General features: G+C 53.8%; 1 protein-coding gene across 1 annotated transcript in view; it reads right to left on the bottom strand.

The window, feature by feature from the left end:
• The window catches only part of KLHL29 (kelch like family member 29), a gene marked incomplete at its 3' end in the record, with an annotated part of 115,656 nt that overhangs the window by 53,453 nt on the left and 36,440 nt on the right, over positions 1-25,763 (bottom strand). Inside the window, exon 2 of the mRNA XM_084234489.1 lies at positions 2,474-2,615. Coding sequence (XP_084090615.1) covers positions 2,474-2,615 — 142 coding nt within the window. The remainder of the gene's footprint in view (positions 1-2,473; positions 2,616-25,763) is intronic.

Below are 25,763 nucleotides of genomic sequence, written 5' to 3'. Positions count from 1 at the left end.
GCAGATGACATGGGCTCAGAGGAGGAAGCACCACCTGCCTGGGAGGGGCTGAGAGGCAACCAACAGAACACAGCAGAGACCTTTAAGTAGACCCGAGTTGAAATCCCAGTACGACCACTCACTAATGAAGGGCCCGGGGCAAGTTGCTTGTCTTCTCTGAGCCTCAGTCATCCTGTCTGTTAAATGGAGCTAGCAACTTCTGCTCATAGGTCTCCTGGGAAGACCTGGATGAGGAAAATATATTTGAAAAAACAAAAACACAGCAAACCAGCAGAGTGTGTGGATGTGTGAAATGTTCTATAAATGTGTTTTTCCTTCCCTTCTGGAGAATCGTCATCTCCAGGGTAGAAAATGGGGTTGTGTAGATGCAGGTGTTTGCTAGGCAAGGGAGAGCACCAGGGCCTCCAGCTGTGCAAAGGCCCTGTGGTTCGGCAGGTGGGGGGCTGGTGTGGTGGCCGTGGCAGAGGCCAGCGGGGGCTGCTGTCCAGGGCTTGCTGGGGGTGGGGGCAGGCTTTGTACTAAGCAACCTCCATGGCCAGCCCTGGGGGAAACAAGATAAGTCTGTTGTGATCTTTGTGGAGATTTTGGCTGAACAAGGGGGTATGATACCTCCTGAGACTCTGATAATATAAGATGAAAGTCCAGCTATGCCCAGGCCCCCTGAGCTGTGCTGACATTGTGAGGACACAGCGGACTTGTGAGTGAGGCAGGCAGATCCTGCGGCAGCGACTGCCAGGCCAGGACCTCTCAATGAGTCTGAGTCTAAGTCTCCCGTTCCTAGATGCCATCTTGGTTTTCACCATGTCTCTGGGGAGGGGAACCGAGGAGAGAGAACAGGGGTCTGGGGCCCACTGAGGAACACCAGCCACAGAGGCTAGAGGAGGGGCTGGGGGCTCCCTCCCAGCAGTAAGGCTGAGGGGCAGGGCAGGAGCCAAGATGGCTAGGTGCTGATGGCGCTTCCTGAGGAGTCAGCCAGAGGAAGGCCCACGGGGTGTGGTGGTGGACAGCCTGGCTCGGAGTCGGACAGACAGCACTTCTGTCTCTGCCCTGCCTCCACTAGCTGAGCGGTCTTGGGCGCAAGCTTCCCCCGAGTCAGTGCCCTTACTGCAATGGGATCCAGGGATACCGCCTCACAGGGCTGCAGCGAGCATGCAGTTGACACACAGACTGGGGACATAACGAATGTGCAACGAGAGGCTGGAGAAAACCAGAAGCCAACAAAAGTCGGTAAGGGGGGTTGACCCCCTTTTGGCAGCTAAGGGGATGTCCCTCCAGCCTAAGAGGAGGAGGAGTTGGAGGAGGATCCTGGTGAGCCAAGGACAGGCACATCGTCCTAGGTTCCCTTCCCTCCAGGATTCTCCAGGGAGCCTGGAAAAAGGCCTCAGAAGCTGAGAGCCCAGCAGGCGAGAACTCAGCTAACTGGAGGAGGCACAGAGGTGCATGGAGGTGCTGGATTTACAGACCAGGGAATGGCCCCGAGGATGCTGGAGGCCTGAAGGACGTGTACCAAGCCCCGTGCACCACTTTATCATGGTCTGGATGACCACGCGGAGGACAGCCTGACCAGCGTGCAGCTGACCTTCTTTGGGGAGGGTTAGGTGCGGCTGAGCAGTAAAAGCAGGAATCTGAGGTCCCAGGAGTCACATGGGAAGCTGCCAGTGAGGCTTTGCCCTTGGGGGTCCCACACCCAGCTGCCCAAGCCAGCTTGGGAGGAGAGGGACAGGGGTCAGAGTAGTCGCCGTGACAGTCCTGGGGTCTGACTGTCGAGTCAGCCTGTGCTGGGCCTACTGGCAGGCGAGAAGTGACCCAAGGCTGCACGAGGAGAGGAGATGGGTTGAGAAAGGGAAGTTGGTCAGACCACATGTGGGGTCTTTGTGTTGGGTTCTAGCTCCTGAGGCGGGCAGAGAGAGGGGCCATTCCCTGGAGGCAGAGAGTCCAGAAACCATGGGCCCTGGGACATGACTGAAGGACTTGGGGGGATTTCCTGCAGGAGACACGGAGGGGTGCAGGGCTATGATGTGCAGGGCCATGCAGACCTGTTCTGCATATCCTAAGGGGAGGTCTGGGCCATGGGCGGTCACAGAGAGGGCTGCTGTTTGGTCAAAGCTGTCCAGAGAAGCAAGGGGTGCTGTAGGAGGTGGTGAACCCCCAGTCTCAGGGGTGTAGGACATTACAGTTCTCAAAACCTCACAGGAAGATGTGACGAGAGAAATTTGTTATGAATCAGAGTACTGAGATTTGGGAATGACTATTCAAAATTGCCTGAAGCAGATACAAAGTCACTCCTATAATGTCACTTGCACACTCTTGCTCTCCCACATGCTTCCTTAAGTAGCAGAGACACAGGGAATTCCACAGACTCCAGAGCAGTCGTGGGTCAAGACCTTCTGAGGAGCTGGGGTTCCCAAGGCCTTTAACACCCCCCGCCCCCCGAAGCTCTGGTGTTTGTTCTCTGACCCCAACATGTACTCACCTGGATTGTCGCTCTCCCTCATCTGTTTGGAGGGTGGCTCATCCGTGTCCCAGGGTGTGGACTGATTGATGGGCGTCTGCCCCCACCGGATGCTGGTTGTGAGTCCCTGGGACTGACTGTCCGCCTTGGAGATGCCGGGGGCCTGGGGAGAAGCAGAGCAGGAGGGTGAGTACAGCTTGGCAAGGTCAATTCCTGGGGCCCCTCCCTGAACAGTACTCCCCCCTGAACCCGGGGGCCAGAGGCAGAGACCCAGCCCTACTGATTCCCTGAGGGGCAACACAGGGCAATTGGGGCAGTGGTAGCAGCTGTGGCTGCTGTTAAGCTCCTTTTTCCAGGAACACCCAGCCTAGTGACTTATCGGCCACCCTCCATGGCCACTCACTCCACCTGACCTATCACAAAGGACAGAGCAGTCCATGCTGGGAGAAGTGACGGTCCCCCAGCCCTGAGATCAATAACACACTGCAGCAACATTCCCGCGCGTGTGTTGAGTGCCGACTGTGCGCTCGGCCCAGGCGCAGGGCCACCGTGTGGTTGGCTCTTTGACATTAAGAGGGCAGCTCTCCAAAGCTCCACCATCAGGGGTATCCCTCCACCGCACCAGCTTCTGAGGCCCCCAACATTCTCCTGCACAACATGGGGACGGAGGGAAGTGAAGCCTGAGGAAGGACAGCTCAGCTCCCGCCACCAGGTCACATGGCAGGGCACACCGTCACGGGACTCCGTGCTCCTTGTTGCAGGAAGGAGGCAGATTTCTGTCCCAGGATCTCACTCTCTAGTCTAGACTAATGAGAAAATGAATCTCAGGGTGAAAACAAACATATAGACAGGCTGGTATCCTTGAGCTACAGCTCATGATGGAATATTATATAGTCATTAAAAATCATGTGTACCAGGCCTCCCCGGTGGCGCAGCGGTTGAGTGCTGGGTTGTGAAGCTGCCCACAGCCTCTGCAGCGCCGCTTTGATCCCCAGCTGATCCCTGGCTGCTCCCCGGCCACCGGAGGAGGGTCCCACATGGCGCGCAGACCTCTCCTGCCGCCCGCTGCTCCCCTCAGCAGTGTACTTGGGTCCTTCTGCCTGCTCTGCTCCCCGCTCTGGCTCTGGTGAATTCTCTCACCCTCCCGCGCTTCTGACTGTACCCAGTGCTTATATAAATAAATAAATAAATCTTAAAAAAAATTTCTAATTCTTTAAAAAAAAAAATCATGTGTACCAATTCTTAATGAGGTGGTAAAATGTTTTCACTATAATGTTAAATGAGAAAAGCAGGACATGAAATGACATAAATATAAAAAATTCACAATGTAAAACAGTATGTGTGGTAAGGGAAAAATCCCAAATGTTAGTGGGGATGTTATTTTTGTCTGAGGGGATTATGGGCAACTTTTAGTCTCTTGTCTGCACTTTTCTGTATTTGCCAAATCTCTCACTATGGCCATTGCCATTATCTATAATACACACACACAAAAATAAATCCAATAAATGTGTTGGGACTGGGATAACTGGGGTAAGATGGGGGTAGGGGTCTCCGCAGAGGTGGTTTCAGGAAGAACAACCACAGTTCCCAGGGGTGTAGCCAGAGCTCAACCAGGTTTCAGCTGAAGGGTGAGATGGGGTGTGGGCAGAGCTGGCTGCCCACAAGGGACAGTCACAGAAGGCCAAGCAGTCTTACAGGGCATCTGTAGGCCTCTCAGGGGAGAGCCATGGTGCTCTTGACTTTGAATAGAAGCCCACCCAGTGGCCCTGCTGGTGGAGGGCAGTGCCCCCTAGTGCTGGGCCTCTGATCAGCCGAACTCCTGGTCCTGGACAAGCGACCATGGAGGGAGGGCTGCTCTTACTGGGACTTTGGGGCACAAGGCAGATGACAAACAGTGCCTGCATTAGGGCCTGCTGGGAGGAGCAGAAGCCGCATCCCATTAGGACCTGCAGGCTGCACGGAGCTAATTGCATTAGGCTGCACTTTGTCTCTGGCCTGCATTTCAGACGATTTGCCTCTGTGAACAGAGCAGGAAACAAGGGAACAGGATGAATCTCCTGAGGAAAGAAAAATTCAGTGGCCAAGCTTCCTTATCAGAGGCCCCTGTCCCATTTCTGGCTCTGGGACTGACGGGAGTCTGGGGTGGGCGAGGGGCTTGGGATTCAGCCACACTCACCAACAGTCACATGGAATGTGTGGGAACAGCACCCCTTTTGGCCACTTTCTCTAAACAGCTTCCCAGCTGCCCTGTCTGCAGCCTGTTTCCAGGCTCTCCCGGGGCTGGCGGACTTGGAGGCAGAGATTACTCCACCCCAAATCAGAGACATCTCAGGGGCAAAGAAGCTGTGCGGTGTCCCATTCAGGACGCTGTTTGGGGTGAAATGCAGAGACCCCTTTCTTCTCACCCGCACCCACTTACACTGACAGGACAGAAACGCCTCTGCCAGTAGGGGGCGCTGCAACCCCTCTCTGCTACAGGGTTTCCCCGGCTTCCCAAGCCAGAGGCAGGCTGGGTTTTCAGGGTGTTTGTACAGCTACCATTTCTCTCCTGCTAAACCAGCCTGCATGCCCCGCCTGCTAGCACCACAGCGTGGGGAAGGGGCCTGAAGCTTGGAGGCCACTGGCCTGGACCTCATAGCTGCCAGTGCCACCAGGAGAGGTGTTTGGGGTCTCCACCTGGAGAGTGGATGACCGGATTCTAAACCCTAAAACTTCAGGAGTTCTAATTTTTACCCTAAAACTGTGGAGTTTCTGAATTGAAAAACTGCACTTTTTCAAGGGCTCAGGCCCTCGGTTCCACAGCACTCTGGCCGGCTTGCTGGCTTGCAAGTTGGTACTTTCAGTAAATAAGAACAGCCTTGCTCCGAGACAGGCTCAGCCAAGGCCCGGGGTGGGGGGACAAGACTCAGCGTGCCCTCAGGAGGTTGCTCTCCACGGAGGGGAGCACAGAGGCCACGGCGGACTCCAGGAAGAAACTGGGGGCTCTTGGTGGGGGGGCTTGCTGGGCTGCCACAGGCCTGTGTCTTTCATGGAGATGACAAGCAAGCTCTTATGTCTGCAGTGAGAAGGAAACTGGTCTTTTTTATTTTCCTTTAGGAGACGTAAATCAAGCCCCTCTTATTCTACTTGGCCCTAGCATCTTCTAAAACTACCAGCAGCTTGCAGTTCAGGATTTGTTATTGATTTTATTAAAATAATGAACATTTCTTCCTCCACACCTTTCAGAAAAACATGGACATAAACTGTCAAGGAGCGCAAGGGTGGGGCTGCCTGGGGATGGGAGTCAGCTACGGAGTCCCCCACCCAGAGCCCCCAACCCCCCCTCCTCTGCCACGCCGCAAAGTGCTCCAGGTCTAAAGTAAACCCAAGGTCCCCAGTTCTGGAAGCTTCTAGGGGGCTGTATGTGGTGCTCCAGCTCTAAGCTCAGTGCCTACTAGCCTTCTCCCCATGGTCCAGTGTCCCCAGAAGTCCACCTCTCTGCCAAAAGCTCCCCAGGCCTTCGCAGGAAGAAGGCCAGGCCTCCCCGAGTCCCTCTCCTCCTGTGCCCTGACAAGGACACACCAGAGCAGCCACAGACACCAACTGGAACAGGCCGGCTGTGGGAGCCCTGTCCCCTGCCATTGTCCAGGACCTCAGCGAAGCCACTCAGACATTTGGCCTTTCCCCGCGTCCCTGGCCAGGCTTCTGCTTCTGACATGATGCTGCTCGGCAGAGGCAGACAGAAGAGCCCCCTCCTGCCCAGCGCCGTGGAGTGGCCCTATCTGCCCATCACTGGGCCTGAGCAGGCTTCTCTCTGCTTCCCTTTAATGAGATGCTAATGGGATGCATCATTAAGGCAGCAGCTTTTAAATCCTGAGCTCTTGTAAATTTTCAAAGGTCACATTTTTATGGTGGCTGACAGCATCCTGCTTCTTTCAGCCACTGAAGAGCACTAAAGGCCCTGGTTCTTTATGGCTGAAACTCTCTGTGCGGCGGTGGCCTGGGCTGCAGCGCATGCTTGTCGGGGGGCTGGGGACCCTCCGTGCCCTCCGTGCAGCAGTCCTCACAGTGCAGATGGGCTTGCTCTGTGGGCCTGCGGAGAGCCAGTCACAGACTACCGGGCCCGGTCCTTCTGAGGGAAGGTGCCGGGGCTTCAGGGGATAGAGAGTGGAAATATGCCCGGCAGAGGGGCCACTGGGCTGGCACCACTGGGCGTCACTTTTCCTCCCACAGAGCACCTTTGGCTCATGGCTGTGAACCTATGGGTGGGGCTAACCTGTGCACCAGGAGGGAACACCTTATTCTACTTTGCAAGGTGCCATGGAGGCCAGGGGCACCCTGGTGGTCAGGGTAGTCTGAAAGATGCAGGACGAGACCCCCCTGGGGCCAGCACACCCTTTGCTTATTCTCAACCCTGTGCCTGCCACACATCAGTCCTGGCACCCTGCCTTCCAGGACCACTTCTGAGCCTGTTCTGGTGGGTGAGGTCCATGGGGCAGGGACCTGGCATGGTGTCTGGTCCTGCAGGTGCAGACTGGCAGCGGGAGCATCCATCACTGTTGGCTGGACGAATGTACCGGTGCATGGCATGGACTTGGGGAGAGCGAGCAACGTCAGGGAGCAGAAATGGGAAGGAGCTTGGTGTGCTAGGGACATGTGATGCAATGAGGTCTCCGCACGGAGCAGGGGTGGTAAGTAGCCCCCAGGACAGGTTTTTGGGTTTTGCTCATGTGGTTCATGGGACTTCATGGACCCCTGTTCCCAGCCTGGATTTCAAGGGGCCAGAAAGAAGTGTGGACAGACACTACAACGATAAATCTGTGGCCTCTGGGAAGAGCACATGGCATTTATGGGCCTTTCAGTCCCCGTTTCATGATTGCTGCTGAACTTCAAACAAGAAACTAATGGCGGCTAAAACCCTACTTGGCCGGGGGAGGCTGGCTTGAGGCTCTCTCGCCCTCTTTAATGAGGCTGCCCTCTCGGCCCCCGGCCCCAGCCCGGCGCCCTTGGCCTCCACTTTGGAGCAGCACCATAATGTGCTCGGAGCCCAGCGAAATTTCTAATAATACTAACCAATGATGTGTTAAATTGAGACACTTCTGACTCGCATGCCGGAAACTGCACGATGGTTTAAAGGACCAGTGCTTACCTTTCTCTATCAATTTGCTGCTAAATTACTGCTTTCGGAGCAACTTACAGAAAAGTAATTCTTTATTTAAATTTTAATTTCAATCTTGTCATTTTAAATATATATTCAGATTCCAATCATATTACGGAATATGATGATGTCTCCGGAGGGCAAGTGTTCCTGCTGGGGCTGAGGTGGGGCCGAGGAGGTGATGGAGGCAGGGAGGGAGCTGAGGAAGGAGCAAGCAACCCTGGGGGACAGCCTGGCCAGGGCAGCCGCAGGAGGGGTGGACCTGAGGTCAGCCTGCCTCCTGGCCCTGTGATTCAGGCTTCGTGCCCAGCCCGAGGTCACCTGCAAGTACTGTAAGGTGAAACCACCAACCGCATCCTCTGTCCTCTCAATGGATCACACTAAGGACCCAACAAGCTCTGGCCATAAGTGGATGCCAAGCATCCAGGCACAGACGTGATGAGATTTCCTTCCTCCTGGAGTTCTGCGTTCGCACCTTCATTCTTACAGACAAGAGTCAGAGGCCCTGAGAACGTCAATGACAGCTAGAGAGTGCCAGGCTTGGGACTCTGCCAGGTCTGTTCTGTCCTAAGTCCTCCAAAGTGCTCTGTGGGGCCCAGAAGATTCCCAGGCCACCTTTCTCTGCCTTATTACTGCCGCGGCTGACAGCCCCATATGGGCTTAGCCACATCAAGGCCACACCCACATTACCCTATCTGGGTAACACTCAGAACACCTGCCCCAGTGCCCATGGGAAAACCAGCTGTGCCTCCACCTTCCCCCTACTACTCAGCCCCAACTGGGCATCCTACTCAGACTCCAACTGGCAAGGTGGGTAACAAGGTCCTCTGGGCTTCCATCCCACCCCTCAAACCATGTAGGGCCTAAAACCGCACTGATGGGTCTCCCCAATCCAGGCCTGAGGTCCTGGCCCCCTGCATGGGTTCTTCAGTCCTGACCAGGGCAGCAGAGATGGACACCACCGATGGCAGCTGTGCCCTCTCCCCAGCACCTTCCCTTCAGCACCTTCCCCTGACTTCCCAGCACGGAGACTGACCACTTCACCTGCCAGTTCAGCATCCACCTGGCTCCCCGCTTCTTTTGTGGTCACCCCCTCCATGGGATTCGGGGCATCTGCTACTCCATGCCCCCTCAGGTCTCACTCCTCAACTGTCTTTAAACAAAGTCATCTCTATTTTAAAGCCAACCCAGGAGCACCTCCCCGTCCTTTCTGTGACCCCCAACACGCCTTCCTCCTTCCTCCTGACACTCCCTTCCCTTCCCTCTCCTTGGCAGCGCCTCTCCTGGTCCCTCCAACCTTGTCCTGACTCCTCTGAGCCGCTCTCCTTCTTCCCTTGCCCGTCCTCCACTGTGGCCTTCTCTCTCCCTCGCTCCAGTAAATTTGGGCCACTTCTTTCAAAATTATTATGAAACATCTTGTGGTAGCTATTGTCTTTGCTGGAACCATGGCCTTCTGGAAATATGTTTGCTTTTCCCTCTTCTGACATCAAAACCTGGATGCGCCAGAGATATTTGTGCGGAGCTCGGCACAGCCGGCCTTCCTTGCAGACGCGAGGCAGCCGTGGCCTGGCTGGTTTTCGCGCCCTGCTCGGTCGTGTGCCCCCTCCAGGCCCCCAGCCCCTTCCTCCACACCCCTCCCGGTGGACGGGCCTTGTGGACAAAAGAAATGATAAATCTGGCAGAACCTTACAACTCAAAGCTTTTAACTTTCCTCTAACAAATTTCAAGTGAAAACTTCTTAGTCCCATTTCCAAGTAACTTTTCATCCATTACAAAACCCACAAAATTTTCAAAGGAGCTTTGAAATAAGATCACCTAGAAAAAAAGCCCATCGCAAATGAAAGTCTTTGAAAAGAAAGAGGCCCTTTCCCTGGCAGCAGCTCCCCTCTGATACCGGTTTCCCTTTCATTCCGCTGAAAGGGGCAGGGCAGGCCTGGCCCTCAGCGGACGCCTGTGATGTGCGTGAGTGAGTGGCCAGACGGACAGACAGGGGAGAGGAGCAGCGTGAGGGGCACCTGCTCGCGGGGCTGGGACGGGCTTTCATCATCCCCCCTTCAATCAGCCCGCCTGGCTCCCTGGCAGCCCTGTCCCTTGTCACCTGCCTGGCCTGCTTGGCGGCCCCGCCGCCCTGCCTGTTCCTGCTCACCTCGGCCTTTGCAGCACCATGACCCTCTCCATTCTTGTCTCCAGAGTGGGCGGGAAGGTGGGCAGGGCAAGAAGAACGCATTCTGAACTTTGAAGGGACATTTCACAGGCCAGCCCGGCAGGCAGTGGGCCCACCCCCGGGCCTCCAGCCTCAGAGCCGGTGACACGCCGTCCTCCCTGGGTCAGCTCCAGATGCAGACACACACCTGGGAGCCTTGGTTGTGCTCACAGTTGGAATCCTCAGTGAATCTGGCAAGAAAAGCCTTCTGTCCTGGTGGCTAAGCTGAGAGGGGCTGTGGGGATGCCTGTGGTGTGTGACTGACCATGTGCTGATCGGGCCTGGCCACAGAGCCTCCAAGATTAATTCTGAAGCAGGATGCCTACGGCTTCCTGAAGACGGCCCCTGCCTACCCCAGGCGAAGCAGCAGGTCTTTAGAAAGGCTTAGCCAAGGTCTGACCTGGCCTTTCTGCCCCAGACTCTCCCCAGAGGTCACTCTGGGATTAATTGTGGTCTCCTTTGTATTCAGGGCCTATTGGAGGCAGAAAGAACCAGGACTGAGTCCCGGCTGTCTGCCATTCCCATGGACCTCTTCTTTAACACACACCTGACACTCCCTTTAAACCCCTGCTAGCCACCTTTTTGAGTCTGGACCCTCCACAGAGCAGTCCTTATTTTTCAAACACACAAAGGCTCCCCTGCCGGAGGGAACAGTCCTAAGTTCTGTCGGGGACTCGGGACTCGAGTAGCTGACACTCCAAGCCAGAAGTCAACTGAGCTCGACTCCCGTCCCACAAGGCGCCGACACAGACAACTTCAGCGACCACATTACAGGCCTAACAAGAGAGGGCATTGTGGTGGGCTTGCCCCAAGGTCAGGCAGGACAAAGAAACAAGAAGGCAGCACACATGTCCCAGTGAGATGGCGCCTTAGCCGGGATGCCTGCGTGGGGAAGGAGCTGAACCGGCTTCACTGCAGGGACTTCAAGACTCTGAAGCAAGTTAGTGCCCCAGTGTGTCTTAGCACCCGGAGCTAAAATCCCCCACTGTGTGGGGCTGGGAGCAGGGCGGGCTGACCGGCCAGACAGTGGAATATTCCAGAGGCATTCCACTGGACTCAGTTTACATCATCCAGCTCCCTGGAGCTCTTTCCTTGCCTTCTGCTGGCGCAGGCTCCTTGTAATGAGATCAGCGTGGGGCCAGCAAGGTCCCGAGGGAGAGCAGTGCCCTCTGGCTGCAGTCCAGTCCAGCTCCCTCTGTTCAGAGTTGAGGTGGTTTAAGTGATTTTTTTTTTTTTTTAAAGGAAATCGCATCATTTGGCACCAGCTCCTCTCTCCGGGCTTAGAAAGTCTGCTGGGCAGAAAGAGTCTAGTCATACTCACTGGAGGTGCAGGTGCATGAGGGAAAGAGGGAAAATCCTTAAGAGGGGTGGATGGGGGTGAGGGAGGCTGGGAAGCAGACCCTCTTGGGGTACACAGACAGGTAGAACCTCCTCCTTGGGAGTGACACCAGAGGAGATGGGGGTTCAGGGTGACCAGATCGGTGTGAGACTCTGGCCTGGTCTGCAGTGGATGGGCAGCCTTTCTACCATCTCCTGGGTGGCTGGTCTGGCCCACCATGAGTCAGCACGCGGGGTTTCTGCCTGTGGCTGCTTGCCGTGGATGCCTAGGTCAGGAAGGATCCCAGACAAACACCCCCAGATGGCCAGGCCTGGCTTCCTTGCCTGCACCTGCCACATCTCTGCCTGCTCTGTGCCAGCGCCCACATCCTTCAGGGTCTGGGTCACTGATTCATTCATTCATTCATTCATTCACTCCACCCTATTAAGATGCTCTGCTGGCTGGAGACACTATGACAGGCAGCCTGTGGTTCAGGGGCTCATACAGGCTAATGGGGGTGTCATAGTCATAACTATTTCAGCTAAAATCTATTGAACGCTTAAGGCCTAAGAGTTCTTTGAAGCCCACGTGGGTGTCCATCTCTGCTCCCCCTGTCTGGGTCAGCTAAGGCTGCCATGACCAAATACCACAGTCTGGGCGACTTAACATCAGAAATTTACTCCTCATAGGTCTGGAGGCCGGCAGCCCGAGATCAGGGGGCCAGCGTGGCCACATTCTGGTGAGAGCTCCTTCCTGGCCTGCAGACCATTGTTTTCCTGCTGCGTCTTCACATGGCTATTCCCATCTTCTTAGAAAGATACCAGTTCCATGATGGTGGTCCCTGTGCTCATGATTCATCTAAGCCTAATTACCTCCCAAAGATCCCATCTCCAAATCCCATCAAATGGGGGTTAGGGGGCCTCCCCGGTGGCGCAGCGGTTGAGTGCTGGGTTGCGAAGCTGCCCGCAGCGTCTGTGGCGCCGGTTCGATCCCCCGGCTGCTCCCCGGCCACCGGAGGAGGGTCCCACATGGTGCGCAGACCTCTCCTGCCGCCCGCTGCTCCCCTCAGCAGTGTACTTCGGTCCTTCTGCCTGCTCTGCTCCCCGCTCTGGCTCTGGTGAATTCTCTCACCCTCCCGTGCTTCTGACTGTACCCAGTGCATGTATAAACAAAAACAAACAAACAAACAAATAAATAAATAAATAAGCATGCCTCTATTAAAAAAATAATAATAATTAAAAAAAAAAAAGATTGGTTTCTTTAAAAAAAAAAATGGGGGTTAGGGACTCAGCATTTGATTTGGGGGGGAGGATACAGTGCAGCCCACGGCGTCCACAGAGCATGCACACAAGAGGTGTTGGGAAAATACCGGATCAAAAGATCCATCTGCCATCGCCTCTGCTCCTCCAGACCCCGGATGTTTACTGGGGGGGACGCCCACAGGCCTGACCGGAGCGCGGCTGGTCTTCCTTGGTAGAGAGCCTGAGCTCTAATTTTCCAAGTTTCCTTTTTTTCTCTTACAACATAATCTCCATGATCTCTAGTCTTTCCTGAATGCTGTTGAAAGGCTTGTTGTATTTATCTCCGGAGAATCTGCCGTGCCCCTGTGCAATTTTCCATTGTCATGGTTCATTTTAATTTCCTCTAAGGCTGTTGGCCACTCTCGTGTTCAGAAATAGCTTGTTCCACTTAATATACGTGCTTAAATATGCAGGCACGTGAAGTTTCCTTTGCTTGCTCCTAAACATTGCAGTAAGTGGGGTGAGGCTCATGCAGTGAGGCTGAGCTCACGCCAGGTGGCTTCCAGGAAGGAGCAGCTCAGAAGCCGGGGTGCAGGGTCCAAGAGCTCCTGGGGGAAGCCCAGTCAGCCAGGGCAGCTACACTGTGGTGCGGGGCCTCCCGCGCTCGGTGTCTGCAGTACCTCCCCTCTCCCTGAAGATGCAGGCTGTGGGGAGGTCTGCTCTGCCTCAAACTTGCCCTGTGACTCTACACAAGCCAATTCACCTCTCGGAGCCCTGCTTCTCATCTACAAATTGGTATGACAATCTTCCTTCCAATGAGGGATGGACACCCAATGTCCAGGGTCCAGAACAGAAGCTGGGACAAAGCAGTGATATAAGCTTTTACTACTATTCAGGGACCCAAGGAAGCAAGAGGAATGCTGTGTCGAGGGCACAGTCTTCCACATTCATTTTCCCTGGGTTGCAGGGGGCCAGAGATGCCCCAGATGTTGTGGATTATTAAGAAAAGACAAAGGAACAGAAAGTGGGCTTGCTCTTGATTCATAATCACATCCACGGGAAACCCAGGTGTTCAGCCATGAGATGAAAGCCAGGTACAGCTCACCCTTGACCCCAACACAACCTCCCAGAGTCACCTGCAGGGACTATTCTCTCTGGAATGACGTCTACAATAACCCCTGACACCCCCCGCAAAACTCAGCTAGTTCAGCATTAACATCACAGCTTATATTGCTCAGACAGGGTTAGTTGTTAGAGTCACTCGAGGTCACCCGAACACAAGAGAAGAGATGGGGTCACCCTGCCCCCACGAGCCTAGACGTTGGTCATGGGCCAGTGTGCTGCTCCCTCTCTGCATCTGTTTCCTTCTGAATGCAAGACCCCAACCACCCACACTGTCTGTAGTCCTGTCCCCCTGAACTACACACACATGTTCAACTTTGCACACACATTCACATAGGGGCACCGGTGTGCACACACATGCATTTGCCTACTTACACACCAAGCCTGCACACACAGACTTCTACGTTCTGCATAGACCCACATGGCCCCAGTCAGCTAGGGCTGTGGGCGGGACTCCAGCCCCCTCCGGCCAGGAGGAGCTGGTGGACACCCCTGCTTGGCCCTGGAATCTGTTTTCTCCAATGGCTCTGAAACACAGAGTCCCGCATGGCTACTTTGAGCTTTCCTCCCAGACACTTTTTCCTAGATCAGCTTCCAATCTGACTCATTTCAGTTTTAAAACAAGAAAACATCAACAAACATGATGCAGGGAAACAGATGGTAACAATTACAGGAGGGAGAAAACAGAGCCCGTTCTTGCTACAAGGGGCAGACAAACATATTGTCCCCAGACTGTGTATGGGCCCCCGGCCACCACCGTGTCCCCGCCACAGGGACAGACCAGCACTGGTGCAGGGTGGGGGTGCGAGGCCTCAAGCACCACTGGGCGGGCCCACTGGACCCTGGCAAACCCAGTTCTCCAGGAGAGAAGGAAGCACATGTCAGGCTACCTCACTGCCTCGGCTGCCCTGCATGAGACCTGGGACCTGTGTGGCATGGCTTCCTCCCCTGGAGGCTGTGTCCACAGTGATAGGCCCGTGGACCTCACCATCTCCTGACCTCACTGCCAAGGAGCCGATCTCCCGAGGCCAGGACAGGGTCTCTCCCAGTGGGTGGCGATTAGAGCCAGTTGCCAGGTTCAAGTGTAAGTCTTGCCATTGACAAATATGGAGAGCTGAGGGAAGCTAGTGGCTCTCTCTATGCCCTCTTTTTTCTTACCCCTAAGGGATAATTCTAGAACCTACAACATAGGATTAGCAGTCAACAGGTGCGAAGGGCTGGCACACGCGGTACAGTACGTGGCAGCGGTCCTGTCGTTACCATGCAGACAGCCAGCTTCTGGCTGGCACCCGGTGGCATCAGCAAGGTCTGCGTGGAGGGATGAGGAGGCGGGCCTTCTGCTGGTGCTGAAGGACAGGACTGGGGGCGGGTGTTCCAGGCAGGGGAGCCATGTGCTGTGGTTAGGGCAGAGAGGCTAAGCCCCTGCTGGCTGGGCTGCCGAAGGGCCTCTGAGCAGATGGCCGGGCGCTGAGCTGGAGTCCCAGGCCCATCTCCTGGGGCTCCTCTGGCTCATCCTTTGTGGTCTGAGCAGGACAAGGGCTCTGCCCTCTCTGCTCAGATCTGCAGAGAGACAGGCAAGGAAACAGGTGCCATCCAGAGAGGTGGAGTGCAGTGACAGGGGTGGCAGGGGGGGCATCTGCCCCAGACTCAGGCGTCTGGGTAAGCAGTGCCGGCAGGGCGGGGGAGGAGCGTGGGAGTGAAAGGAGGGAGTGACACTCCGTTCTGGGCTCAGGTAGTACGATGCCTTCCGCGTCAGAGTCAGGGGTTTGCGTTCCTGTTCCTGCGTGGCTGGAATGCCCCAGGTCAGGATCCTGTGTTCCTAAGCCTCAGTTTCCTCCTCTGTAGAGTGATGTCATTCTGGGCTCCTTTTGCATGTCAGGCAGGAGCAGGCTTCAGAAACTCCAGGGTGCTTCCTCCTCACCCCTCCCAGGCCTGTTTCTCACACTTGCACATCACAGCCAGGCTGCTGGGCACTCCCGCGCTGCCAAGGGGCAACTTCCTGCTACATGTTATTTGGGCAGCTCCTTCTACCTTAAATCAAACCGACAACCCCAGGGGTTCTTCTGGGGGGGGGGGTGTCAGCATTTTTAAGTTCTGTTCAGTCTGTGCACTTCCTGGCCTGGAGGAGTCTGTCCCATTAGCTCTAGGGCCATGTGTGTCTCTTCTCCCACACGTTCCAGACATGGCTAAGGGTCTCGGGAGGCCAGCAGAATGGCAGGGGGAGGCCTGGTTCTGGCTCACTTAGACAAGGCCTTCTCTGGCCTCATTTGGAAACTGGGCAGTTGGAAAACATCCTCTCCCCTGCAGAGTCTATTCCAGTGGCCTAAGGCAGGGCCTGGGGCTCCTGGTGCCTCAGCTGTGCCCAGCTGGGTGGGCACTGAGAGCTCTGCACTGCATGCCTTGCAAGACCAGCCCTTTCACAGGCAAATGCAGGTCCTGTCCCGCCAGGGAACTGGTCTGGGCGCACTCTGCTCCCCCTCCATTCCCTGCAGTGCGCGCTTGTACCTCGAGCCAAGCACCCGGTCCTGGCTTCCCAGGCGGGCTTGCTGCGGGGCAGTTCTCACCAGACATGGCCTAACTGGGCTTATTTACATGTCCCTCTCTGTGGCCTCCGCCTTCTCTCTCTGAGAATGGGGGTTTTTCAAGGTTCTAAAATGTTCTCCTGCCTCCTTCCCCCGCACTTGGATGGGGCCCTGTCTGGATGATGTTATCTCCAGTTGCTGAATCTTTGCCACCTCAAATTCCAGACCCTGCACATTCAAGTGCCGGCTTGGTATTTGCCCTGCCATGCTCTGTCTGCAGCTCAGGCTCCCTGTGTCCTCCACTGGATTCCCATGACTGTGCTCCCCAGCCCAGGTCTGCTCCCCGTCTGTCTGCTCTGCCCTGGAGCTGCCCCCACAACAGCTGTTACCCAATGTCACTGTCCCCCTCTCCACAAGCCTGCGCTCCCCTCAATATTTCTCTAGCAGCCCTGGCCACATTGCCTCTGCTCTCCCATTTAATCTGCTTCCCACAGGGCCTCCCTGTGAGGTCCACCCTAATCTGTTCTTTGTGTTGTAGCCGCTTTCATGCGCTATAACACCCCTATCGCACATTTCACTCTCACCCGAGGCCCACTCACAGCTTATCACTTATCTCCACGACTTGTCCTAAGCCTCCCTCTCTCTTCAGCAGATCTTATCCTTGAAGACTCAGCTGGTGTGTCACCTCCTCAGAGAAGCCCTCCCTGATCAGCCCCCAGCCTGATGCGTGGGGATGGAGCCTTCTGCATGTTATCACTGAATTGTAATTCCTATTTGCTCGTCTGTGCCCCAAGAGGCCAGGAATTCCCTGAAGCAGAGACTGTGCCCTAATCTCCAGGACAGGACCCAGCACATGAAGGTGCTTGGCAAGGATTCTGGGAGTAAATTGAGCCTTACAAGGGTGCTTCTACGGGGTGAGAAAGAGGTGGTGCGGGCAGTCTGGATTTCATGCAGTTGCTGGCTTCCCCGAGCCCCAGATATGGTTCCATCTACTTCCTGGTAGGATTCCAGGGGGACGTGACTGTCGTCTTTTCTAATCAAGCTGTCAATAGGGAGTCCTGACACAGGGCATTGATTTTTCGTCAAAGGGGAGGTGGCTTCTCCTCTGCGTTCAGTGTCCTGGCAGTCGGTTCATATTTTTAGAGCGTAATCTCTGTCACCACAGACTATGGCCGTTTTCAGGCCACTAGGACCTGATTTCCTAAAATCAGCGACAGGGTGCCTGTCGCTGGGAAATCCAGGTTTTCAGAGGAGCCATAGCCATGGCCTGCAGGAGGAGACCCATTTCCCTCAGTCCCCTTGAGGCCCAGGCCCTTCTGAGAGCACCCACCATCCTCAAAACACCCCTTGTTCCACTTAACTGAGAGCCTCAGCTTTCAGCTCACTCTGGAGATGCCCCCAGGGGCCATATTAGGCTCAGAGCCTTGTCGGCTTCAGGAGACATCATGGGTCTATTATTTTAAAACATCCCTCTCACATTTTCCTTTCCTTTCTAGCAGGGTGGCAGAAGGGCAGTCCCTGAGCATGGGAAGCCAGAACAGGCCTCTGGGAGGCAACTGCCCCCTGCAACAGAGAGACATCCTTTCCCTGGCAAAGAGCAGCAGAGGCTGGATGTGTGTCTGGCTGCCCCGTCTCCCAGCACCCACAGGTTAGGCCCAAGGACAGCCAGGGGCCCACCAGCACCGGGGTGGCGGAGCTGCAGCACCTATGTGTGGCAGTGCCCTTCTTTGCTGCCTAAGCTGTGTGCCCTGGGGAAGAATCAGTCACCTGGAGGGTGCCAACTTGATTAAATTTCTGTGTCAACCAGGCTGGGCCACAGTGCCCAGATGTGTGGTTCTACATTATTCTGGATATTTCCGTGAGGGTGTTTTTTGATGAGATTAACCATGGCTGTGAGAAAGCAGACCACCCTCTTAATGTGGGTGGGCCTCGTTGCATCAGTTGATGGCCTAGAAAGAACATAAGAATGGTATCCCCGACTAAGAGGGAGCTTTGCCAGCAGCCTTTGGAGTGGAAGTACAGCATCAACTTTCCCCTGGGCCTCCGGCTTGAAGGTCTACCTGCAGATTTTGGACTTGCCAGTGTTCATAATCCCAAGAGCCAGTCCTTAGAGTAAACCTTCTATTTACAGTCATGTATCCCTTAACGACAGGGAAACGTGCTGAGAAATGCATCCTCAGGTGATTTCGTCACTGTGCGAACGTCAACATAGCCTGTAACCTTCACTAAGTGACACGTGGCTAGATAGTGATTTGTGTTCTGGATAGAGAGTGTCCAGGCAGGACAAAAATAAAGCAGTCAGAATACTAATAGGGCTGGAGAATTCCTTCCACGATGATAGCTCTGGGCCTCCCTCCCCAGAAAATACAGCCCACTCCCACGGGAGGCAGGCTCCACCTCTTCTCTGCACCCCAGCAAATAAAAGAAATCCCGGCCGCTTCCTCCACATCTGCTCCCACACCTCAGCATGGCCCCACCTTGCCTGCTTCCTCTCTGTTCCAGAAACAAGGGCAGTGTCTCTGCACAGCCGGCACCCGTGGGCCCCCCTCCCGCCCAGCCTTCCCAAGCTGCTGCTTTCTGCGTTACCCACAACATCAAAAATGTTCTGCCGGCGGTTTCAAGATTCCAAAAAAATAGATTCAAAACATCTTTAATACTCTCCGAAGAAGCAATATATCACAGAAAAAGCTGTAACCTTTAGTATGGCTGATATTATCCAGCCTGAGAGCTGATTAGGAAGGTAACTGCAGCCAATTCTTATTCCGTGTGGCTGCCACTGGAGGTGCATCATAGCCTGTCCACCACCGTGCATGCGCCCCAGGAAGGAAGCTGCTGAATTTCCAAGTGTTTGCCTAATGCCCTTTTATATAACCTGAAAGAGAGTCGCAGTACTTGAAGGCAATATTTCCCAAGAAACAGCCTTCCTCTATTAGCACAACATCTCTGAAAATAATACCGACCGTTTCTACGGCCATCACAAGCCCTGCCTGCAATGCATTTTCCTTCCCTTTTCCCCAGCACAGAGCCTCGAGCTAGGAGAGCCTCCCAGGCCAGCTGCAGGGAGGGAGAGCTAAAGGAATGTGTGAGCTTCCCAGTGACGGTGGCAGGCAAGGAATTCCCTCCCCCAAAGAACAGGACAGGTGAGGCACCCACCCAGGCCTCCCCTACGGCTGGCACCCCAGGGCCTGTGGCAGGTGCCACTGCTGGCCGGTGGGGACCACGCAGCCGGCCAATCAGATGCTCGGATCTGCTGGTTGTTTACCCTCCATTCTTTCTGAAGGTTAATGTTATGGGCAATCAAAGCCGGCCAAGAGGAGGAGAGGAAAGGCAGAAAAATGGAAACGCTTCAGGCCAGTGAAAGGTTTCGTTTACCTTCGGTAAATAAAAGTGTGTTCGTATTTTCACAAGGATATTTCTATTTCACCAGCTTGATTCAAATGGGGTTGGGCAAACACGCTATGATATGTCACAGCTCTCATCCAGAGGGGAAGCTCAGGGATGGGAAACAGAAACAAAATGGAGGGGTCCCCTGTGGGCTCCCTGAGCCCTGGAAGTCAGGACAGCTTCTGGCCGTAGCTGGGGCCCAGGAGGCTCCGTCGTGAAGGGCCCTGGAGACTGCACTGGGGTCCCCACACTTGCACACAGGCGTGCCCTCCGCATCCTGGACGGGCGGCGGCTGCTCTGGGCGTATCAGCCACACAGTTCACGGGGTGGGCAAGAGTGATGGATGCCAAGCCCACAGCGGGGCCTGCAGCCGTGAGGCCCTTCCAAAGTGACAGCGTTTATTATCCTCATTATTCCAGAAACATCTTTGTGAATTGTTTGCTTGGAGACTGAAACTGTGTTTCTTTTTAATAAAATCTTGATTTAAAAAGGCCGGAGGGCACATGGTTCTCCTTTGTTCAGCAGAGGGGGGCAAAGTGAGGACAGTGTTTCTGCGCTTGGTGACTCTCTGGCTCTCCACTGCCTCCTTTCCTCCGTCCCTCCTCCCCGTGTGAGAAAGTGGAGTTTGGGTAAAATGGGAGCCACGAGGCTCCCGCAAGCTTGGTGCCGGCCTGCCAGGATCACAGGGTAAGACGGAGCTGCCTGTCAAAGATGGGACTTGAAGGGGGATCAGCGGGGGTTCTCCATGGGGTGAGACCTTGTGGACGTGCTGCTGCCCAGGGGCTCACGGCAGGAGCAGAGGGGTCCACACTCCCAGCCGGGATCCAGAACTGCAAGGTCATTCTCGTGAACCCCAAGAAGCCCTTGAGAGCTCTCTATCCTGGGAACCCTCACAAAGAGGATTTGGGGCCCCGAGGCCCAGAAGACGAGGGGCCCCCAGGAACCCAGTCTCCGAAGGAATCAGAAATAGGCCAGGTGGACCAAGTGGACCCGCTTCATTTTAATCCCAAACCTCAGTGCCAGCGGCATCGATACAGTGACCCCAAGAGGCGACTGCCAGTGTAGAGCCTGTGGGTGTGAAGCCGCCTTGGCTGGAATGACGGGTTTTCTTGGAGATGCCGGGGGAGCGGGGTGGGCGGCCCAGGCTAAATGCAGCATCAGCAACTTTCCTTCCTCCCTTCCTCAGATGGATGCTCGGCCGCTGCCCGGTGCCCACGCGGACCCCCGCCCGTGAGAGGCAGCCTGGTTCACAGAGCCCCAACCTCCTCCCTGGCACGACGCCCTGTCAACAAGGTAATTCTCAGAGCAGCCTCCAGTAGTGAGGCTCTCGGCCTTGGGCCATGAACTTGGACTTCTGAGGGTGTGCTGACCTCAGTGAGCAATGCAAGCTCCTAATGGCTTCACCCTCAAAGCGGGGCGGCCAGCGGAGGGGGCAGGATCTTCCCCAAGGACGGGTCACCAAGATGCTGAAGGCATAGCTGCCAACTCGAAGGAGCGAGAGAGATGCTGTGACTTTTCTGCTAATTTTGTCAAGGCGCGGCAAGATTTCAGGTCATGCTTGCCTTTGACTGAAACCCCACGGCGCTAGGAGGTGTGGTGAAAACCCCACAGACATGGAGGAGGGAAGGTGATGCTCCCGCGGCCACCTGTGCACAGAGCTGGGTCACCCCGTGGAACTTGCTTTCAGTTCAACTGGAAGGTAAAGTGAGCGCTTACGAGGTGGCCGAGTTGACAGAGAAGTCCAGCAACAATCTTCTCATCTGTCAAATGTCACGAAGCCGACCTTCGGGCGTGTGAGGATGAGATGCAGCACCCGAGGGGGCTGGCGCCCGACAGGTGCGCAGTGTGTGTTCCTGGGGGCCCCTTCTCCCCTGGGAAGACGAGGCCAGGAAGAGATGGCGGTGCTGAGGGTGGAGGGAGGTGGGTGGGGAGGGGGGGCTAAACTGTGAGGTGCTAGGAGCCCTCAGGGCTGAGCGGAAAAGTGACCTGACGTTTGAGTAGCATTTTTGAGGAACCACGTTTCGAAGGAGCAGAACCGGCCTGGGTCTTCAAGGAGCAGCCGGTCCTGCTTCCTGTCAGTGCCGTCGTCGAGGGACCAGGCACCCCTCACCTGCGGGAACTGCCAGTCCCAGGGTGCTCTGCTTCCACCTGGAGCCTCCTCCTGTTTCTGAGCAGACCTGCACTGTCCCCCTCAAGAATCGTGAGGCTCACTCTCACCAACTTCAGGCTGGTCTCAAACTTTACCCCTGGGACGTCTTTCCTGACCCCAGTGTTTCCTGACCTCGTAGCTCTTACTCAGTCTTCTCCATTGCACTTCTGTCTGTGGCTTGGAACACAAGCATTCTCTAGTTTTCGTGCACAATACACCTGTCCGTGAGCTCACAGTTGCTAAGTACATGTTCAAGTCTTCCCTGCTCCCTCCCTCCCTTTCTCTCTGTCTTCATCTGCTTAGTTCATTATTTAGAGACTGTCAAAGATCTTCCACTGCGGCTAGAGATTTGTCTACTTTCCCCCGGTAGCTCTACCAGTATTTGTTTTATGTGTTTTGAGGCTATGTTCCGAGGAGATCCTCACTGTCGTTTCTTCCTGATGAATGGAGTTTTAAAAAGTAGTTCTGAGCTGTCCCCTCACTCAGGTTGCTTTTGTCTTAAAGTGCATATAGTCTGCACTGGTGCACTGTCCTGCTGTTTCCATGGTGTACCCCGCTCCCCATCTTTTTACCTTTACTCTTTCTGCATCTTCTATCCTTTAAAGTGTTTTTTTTTTTTTTGAAAAGATTTATTTGTTTTTATGCAAGAGCTGGGGTACAGGCTAGAGGCGTGGGAGGGTGAGAGGACTCACCAAAGACAGAGCGGGAAACAGAACAGGCAGACTGACTGAAGCACACTGCTGAGGGGAGCAGCGGGCGAGACAGGAGAGGTCCGCCGCGCCAGGTGGGAATCTCCCTGGCCGGCTGGGGATCCAACCGGCCTGCAATGGCTGCGGACAGCTTCACAGCACTGCGGTCAACCCACTGCGCCACCGGGGAGGCCCTCCTTTAAGGTGTTTTTATAACAAACAGCATATATTCAGCATTTTCAAGTTCGGTTGGGAAGGCTTTGGGACTTAGACATTGATGTAATTACTGATGTATTATGTTGGAACTGATCATTTACTAAATGCTTTCTATGGGTCTCACTTGTTCTGCTTTTCCTGTTCTCATTTTCCCCTTAACGTTTGGATTAAATGTTTGTATTAGTTCACTGTAAAATCCATAGCTGTTACCACCGTACGCTTGACTTACGGAGGCTTAATCTTAATATTTATGCTCTCTTCCTTGTCTTCATTTCAAGAACTTGAAAATAATCTAACTCCATTTACTCCCTCCCCACTCTACTTTTATGCTATTTTTGCACACTTGTGAATTCTGAGGCTGTGCCCAGCTTGATATGAGAATATTTTTTATTGTTTTTATAAGCCAATACCCATTTAGATATACGTTAAAAATACTTTTTGTTGCTTTTCATTCCCCCACTGACACTCTAACCTTTTCTGTTGAATTAATTTCTTTCTGTCTGATGAACCTACTTTAGGATTTCCTTTAGTGTGAATTTTCTGGTGACAAATTATCTCAGCTTTTGTTTGTCTGAACATTAAAAATAAAAATCTCACCTTTGTTCTTGAAGGGTGTTATCACTGGGTATTAAATTCTAAGCTATTTCCTTCTTTCAGAACTTTAAAAATATTTCATTACCTTGTGGTTTTCAGTGTTTCTGTGGAGAGGTCAGTTCTATGTTCAATTATTGTAACTTTAAAAGTAATCTTTCTTCCCTTGCCTTTCAGATTTTTCTTTGCTTTCGTTTTCAGCAGTTTTACTCTGAGCGCCTCAGTGTGGACTTTTATAAAACTGTGTCCTGCTTGGCCTTCGTAGTATGATTCTTAAATCTGTGACTTGGTGTGTTTGAACAGGTAGGAACGTTCTTAGCCACTAACTCTTGAAATATTGCTTCTGACTTACTTTTTCTCCCCCCTTTCTCTTCCAAACATATGTATGTTAGATGTGCTTGTAGGGAGCAAACACCATGTTACATGCATTCTAACCTCAAGGTCTCTTACCACCTCTCTCCTCCGCCTCCCCCTCTCTGCCCTGCCCTACCCCCACCATCCTCCTCTTGTATTTTTTTCTCTCTTCTTCTCTGTACTTAATAGTGTACATATTTTTTCTAACCAATATTTTAGTTCCTAATTCCCCCTCTGGTTGCACCTGTTAAATTCATTATTGAGTTCTTAATTTTGGGTTACGTGATTACTTATATTTGATTCTTAAAAATAAGATATGTATAATTTCTAGTTCTCTGTTGAAAACCCCAGGTGTGTCTTCTCACACTTGGATCACAGCAGTCACAGCTGTTTTAAAGTCTGTGCTGACCCCTCCCCTCTACCTGAACCCCTGTGGGTCGCTCTTATGTATTTTATTGTTTCTACTCACTTTTGTTCACGTTGTCTCCCGGTGTCTGCTCAGTTTTTTATCGTGCACCAGATTCTGTCTTTGCATATTATTTAAAAAAATAATTTGAGGTTTAATCCTTCCAAAATTATTTGTTTGCTTCTCCTGAGCACCTGGTGCCCTGGTCATTGAGATTGTCCTAATTCAACTGGATGGACTGAGATGGTGTGGAGGTAGAGCGCAGGGCCCCAGCCCGAGGCACTCGAGGGTCACTGCGGTCCCCTTGCAGAACCAGGACTCTGATCCTGGGTCTCTAGCTCCTCCCAGGCTGTCAGAAATCTCTCTCAGCCGAGAGCTGCTCCTTTAGAGTCTTGAGGGAAAAACCGACCACAACACTAACTCCCTGCCAGGAGCCACTGTCCTCCCCTGGCCCTGCATCCTCAAGTCCATGGTTACTGCGTCCCCTGTTCTTCTAGTCTGGTGTGGCACAATTGGTCAGTTTCCTACTTGATCATTTCCAACATGGACCCCATGGGCACTTACTACACCTGCGGTATACATTTCTGTCTCTTATTTTCTTCTTGTCTTCTCATTTGCTAGAAGGTAAGCTCCATGAGGGCAGTCATTTTTGTCTGTTTGCTTTTTGTCTTATTCCAAACCTTGAAAATGTACTTGGCACAGAGTGGGTGTCAGGTGCGCAGTTGGTGAGTGGGCGCATGAATCCACGTCCTGACCCTGCAGCCCCACAGGCAGGTGAGTGCGTTTCTATTTCTGTAGAGGCAGATGAGGTCCAGAAAGTGAGGTGACTCGGCCAAGTTTCTGTGATAGCTGAGACAGGACCCAAGGCTTCTGAGTGGCCTTTGTCCCACCGCGCAGAGCTACTTTCCTGCCATAGGGCCCAGGACATTGCTGGGGTGGGGGCAGGGAGCAACCTACTCATCAGGTAAGTGATGCAGCTGAGAATTTCAGGTTCTGCAGCCACAGGACATGCAAACACAGCTGGGGGAGCGAGAGAGCTGGGGAGCCAGAAATCGAGATGCCAGTGTTTTTCACCTCATCCTCCCTCACAGCTCATTCTGTGCCACACCTTCTAAAGCACTGATTGGTGAACTTTATTCCAGGCAAAACATGAAGGCAACGTTCCTAAAACTGCTCAGAGAGTAGTGCATTCACCACAAAAGCTCACTGAGATGGTGCTGGAATGGGGAGCTAAGAAATCAATTGTGGTTCTGAGCCATTCCAGAACAAATGCCAAGGCTGCACTGGGCACTGGGAGGCAGTGGTGGCCAGGGCTGGAGGTGAGGGCAGGGGCCTAGCAGGCCGGGGGAGAGCAGAGTGGGAGATTCCCTCCCCCAGGCTCTCACAAAACTGAAGGATTTGTAATTCCAAGCTTCAGGAGAAGGGGCTGTGGGAGGGAGAGGCCAGCAGCGGGTAAGGCCTGTCACAGAGCCCTGAGGGGCTGTTCCGGGCGACTGTCACTCATCTGCTCAGCCCGCCCTCCTACGTGAGTGACAGTCACTGGATGTAGTTGGGACTAGGGACTCTGAAATGGAAGAGGGGTCAGAGTTCAAACTCAGAAGAGTCTGGTTCACATTTGCCACTTAGATGCGTGTCTTCTTGGGCCAGTTCTTTAACCTTTTTTTGCCTCAGTTTCTTCATCCATAAAATGGGGGTGGGGAGATCTACCTTATAGGTTTTGTTGAAAGATTACACCAAATAAATCTGTAAGGTGCTCCTTACAGGTCCTGCCACATAGTAAGAGCTCAGCAAAGACGTGTTCTTGTTTTCATCACCTGTCTGAATTTCCCAAATCTGCCTGTTTCTCTTTCCCCCAGTTATTATCAGCATCGAGGCCACCATTGTCATGCATTTCTGCATCTAGATCCACACTCATGTTCCTGCTTCCTGCGTCTCACCCCACAAGGCAGCCAGAGAGAACTTTCTGAAGTGCACACCTG

The sequence above is a fragment of the Talpa europaea genome (genome assembly GCF_964194135.1).
Source record: "Talpa europaea genome assembly, chromosome: 6".
Lineage (NCBI taxonomy): Eukaryota > Metazoa > Chordata > Mammalia > Eulipotyphla > Talpidae > Talpa > Talpa europaea.
Note: the sequence above shows the minus strand (reverse complement) of the source record. Positions and strands in the feature narration are given on the sequence as shown.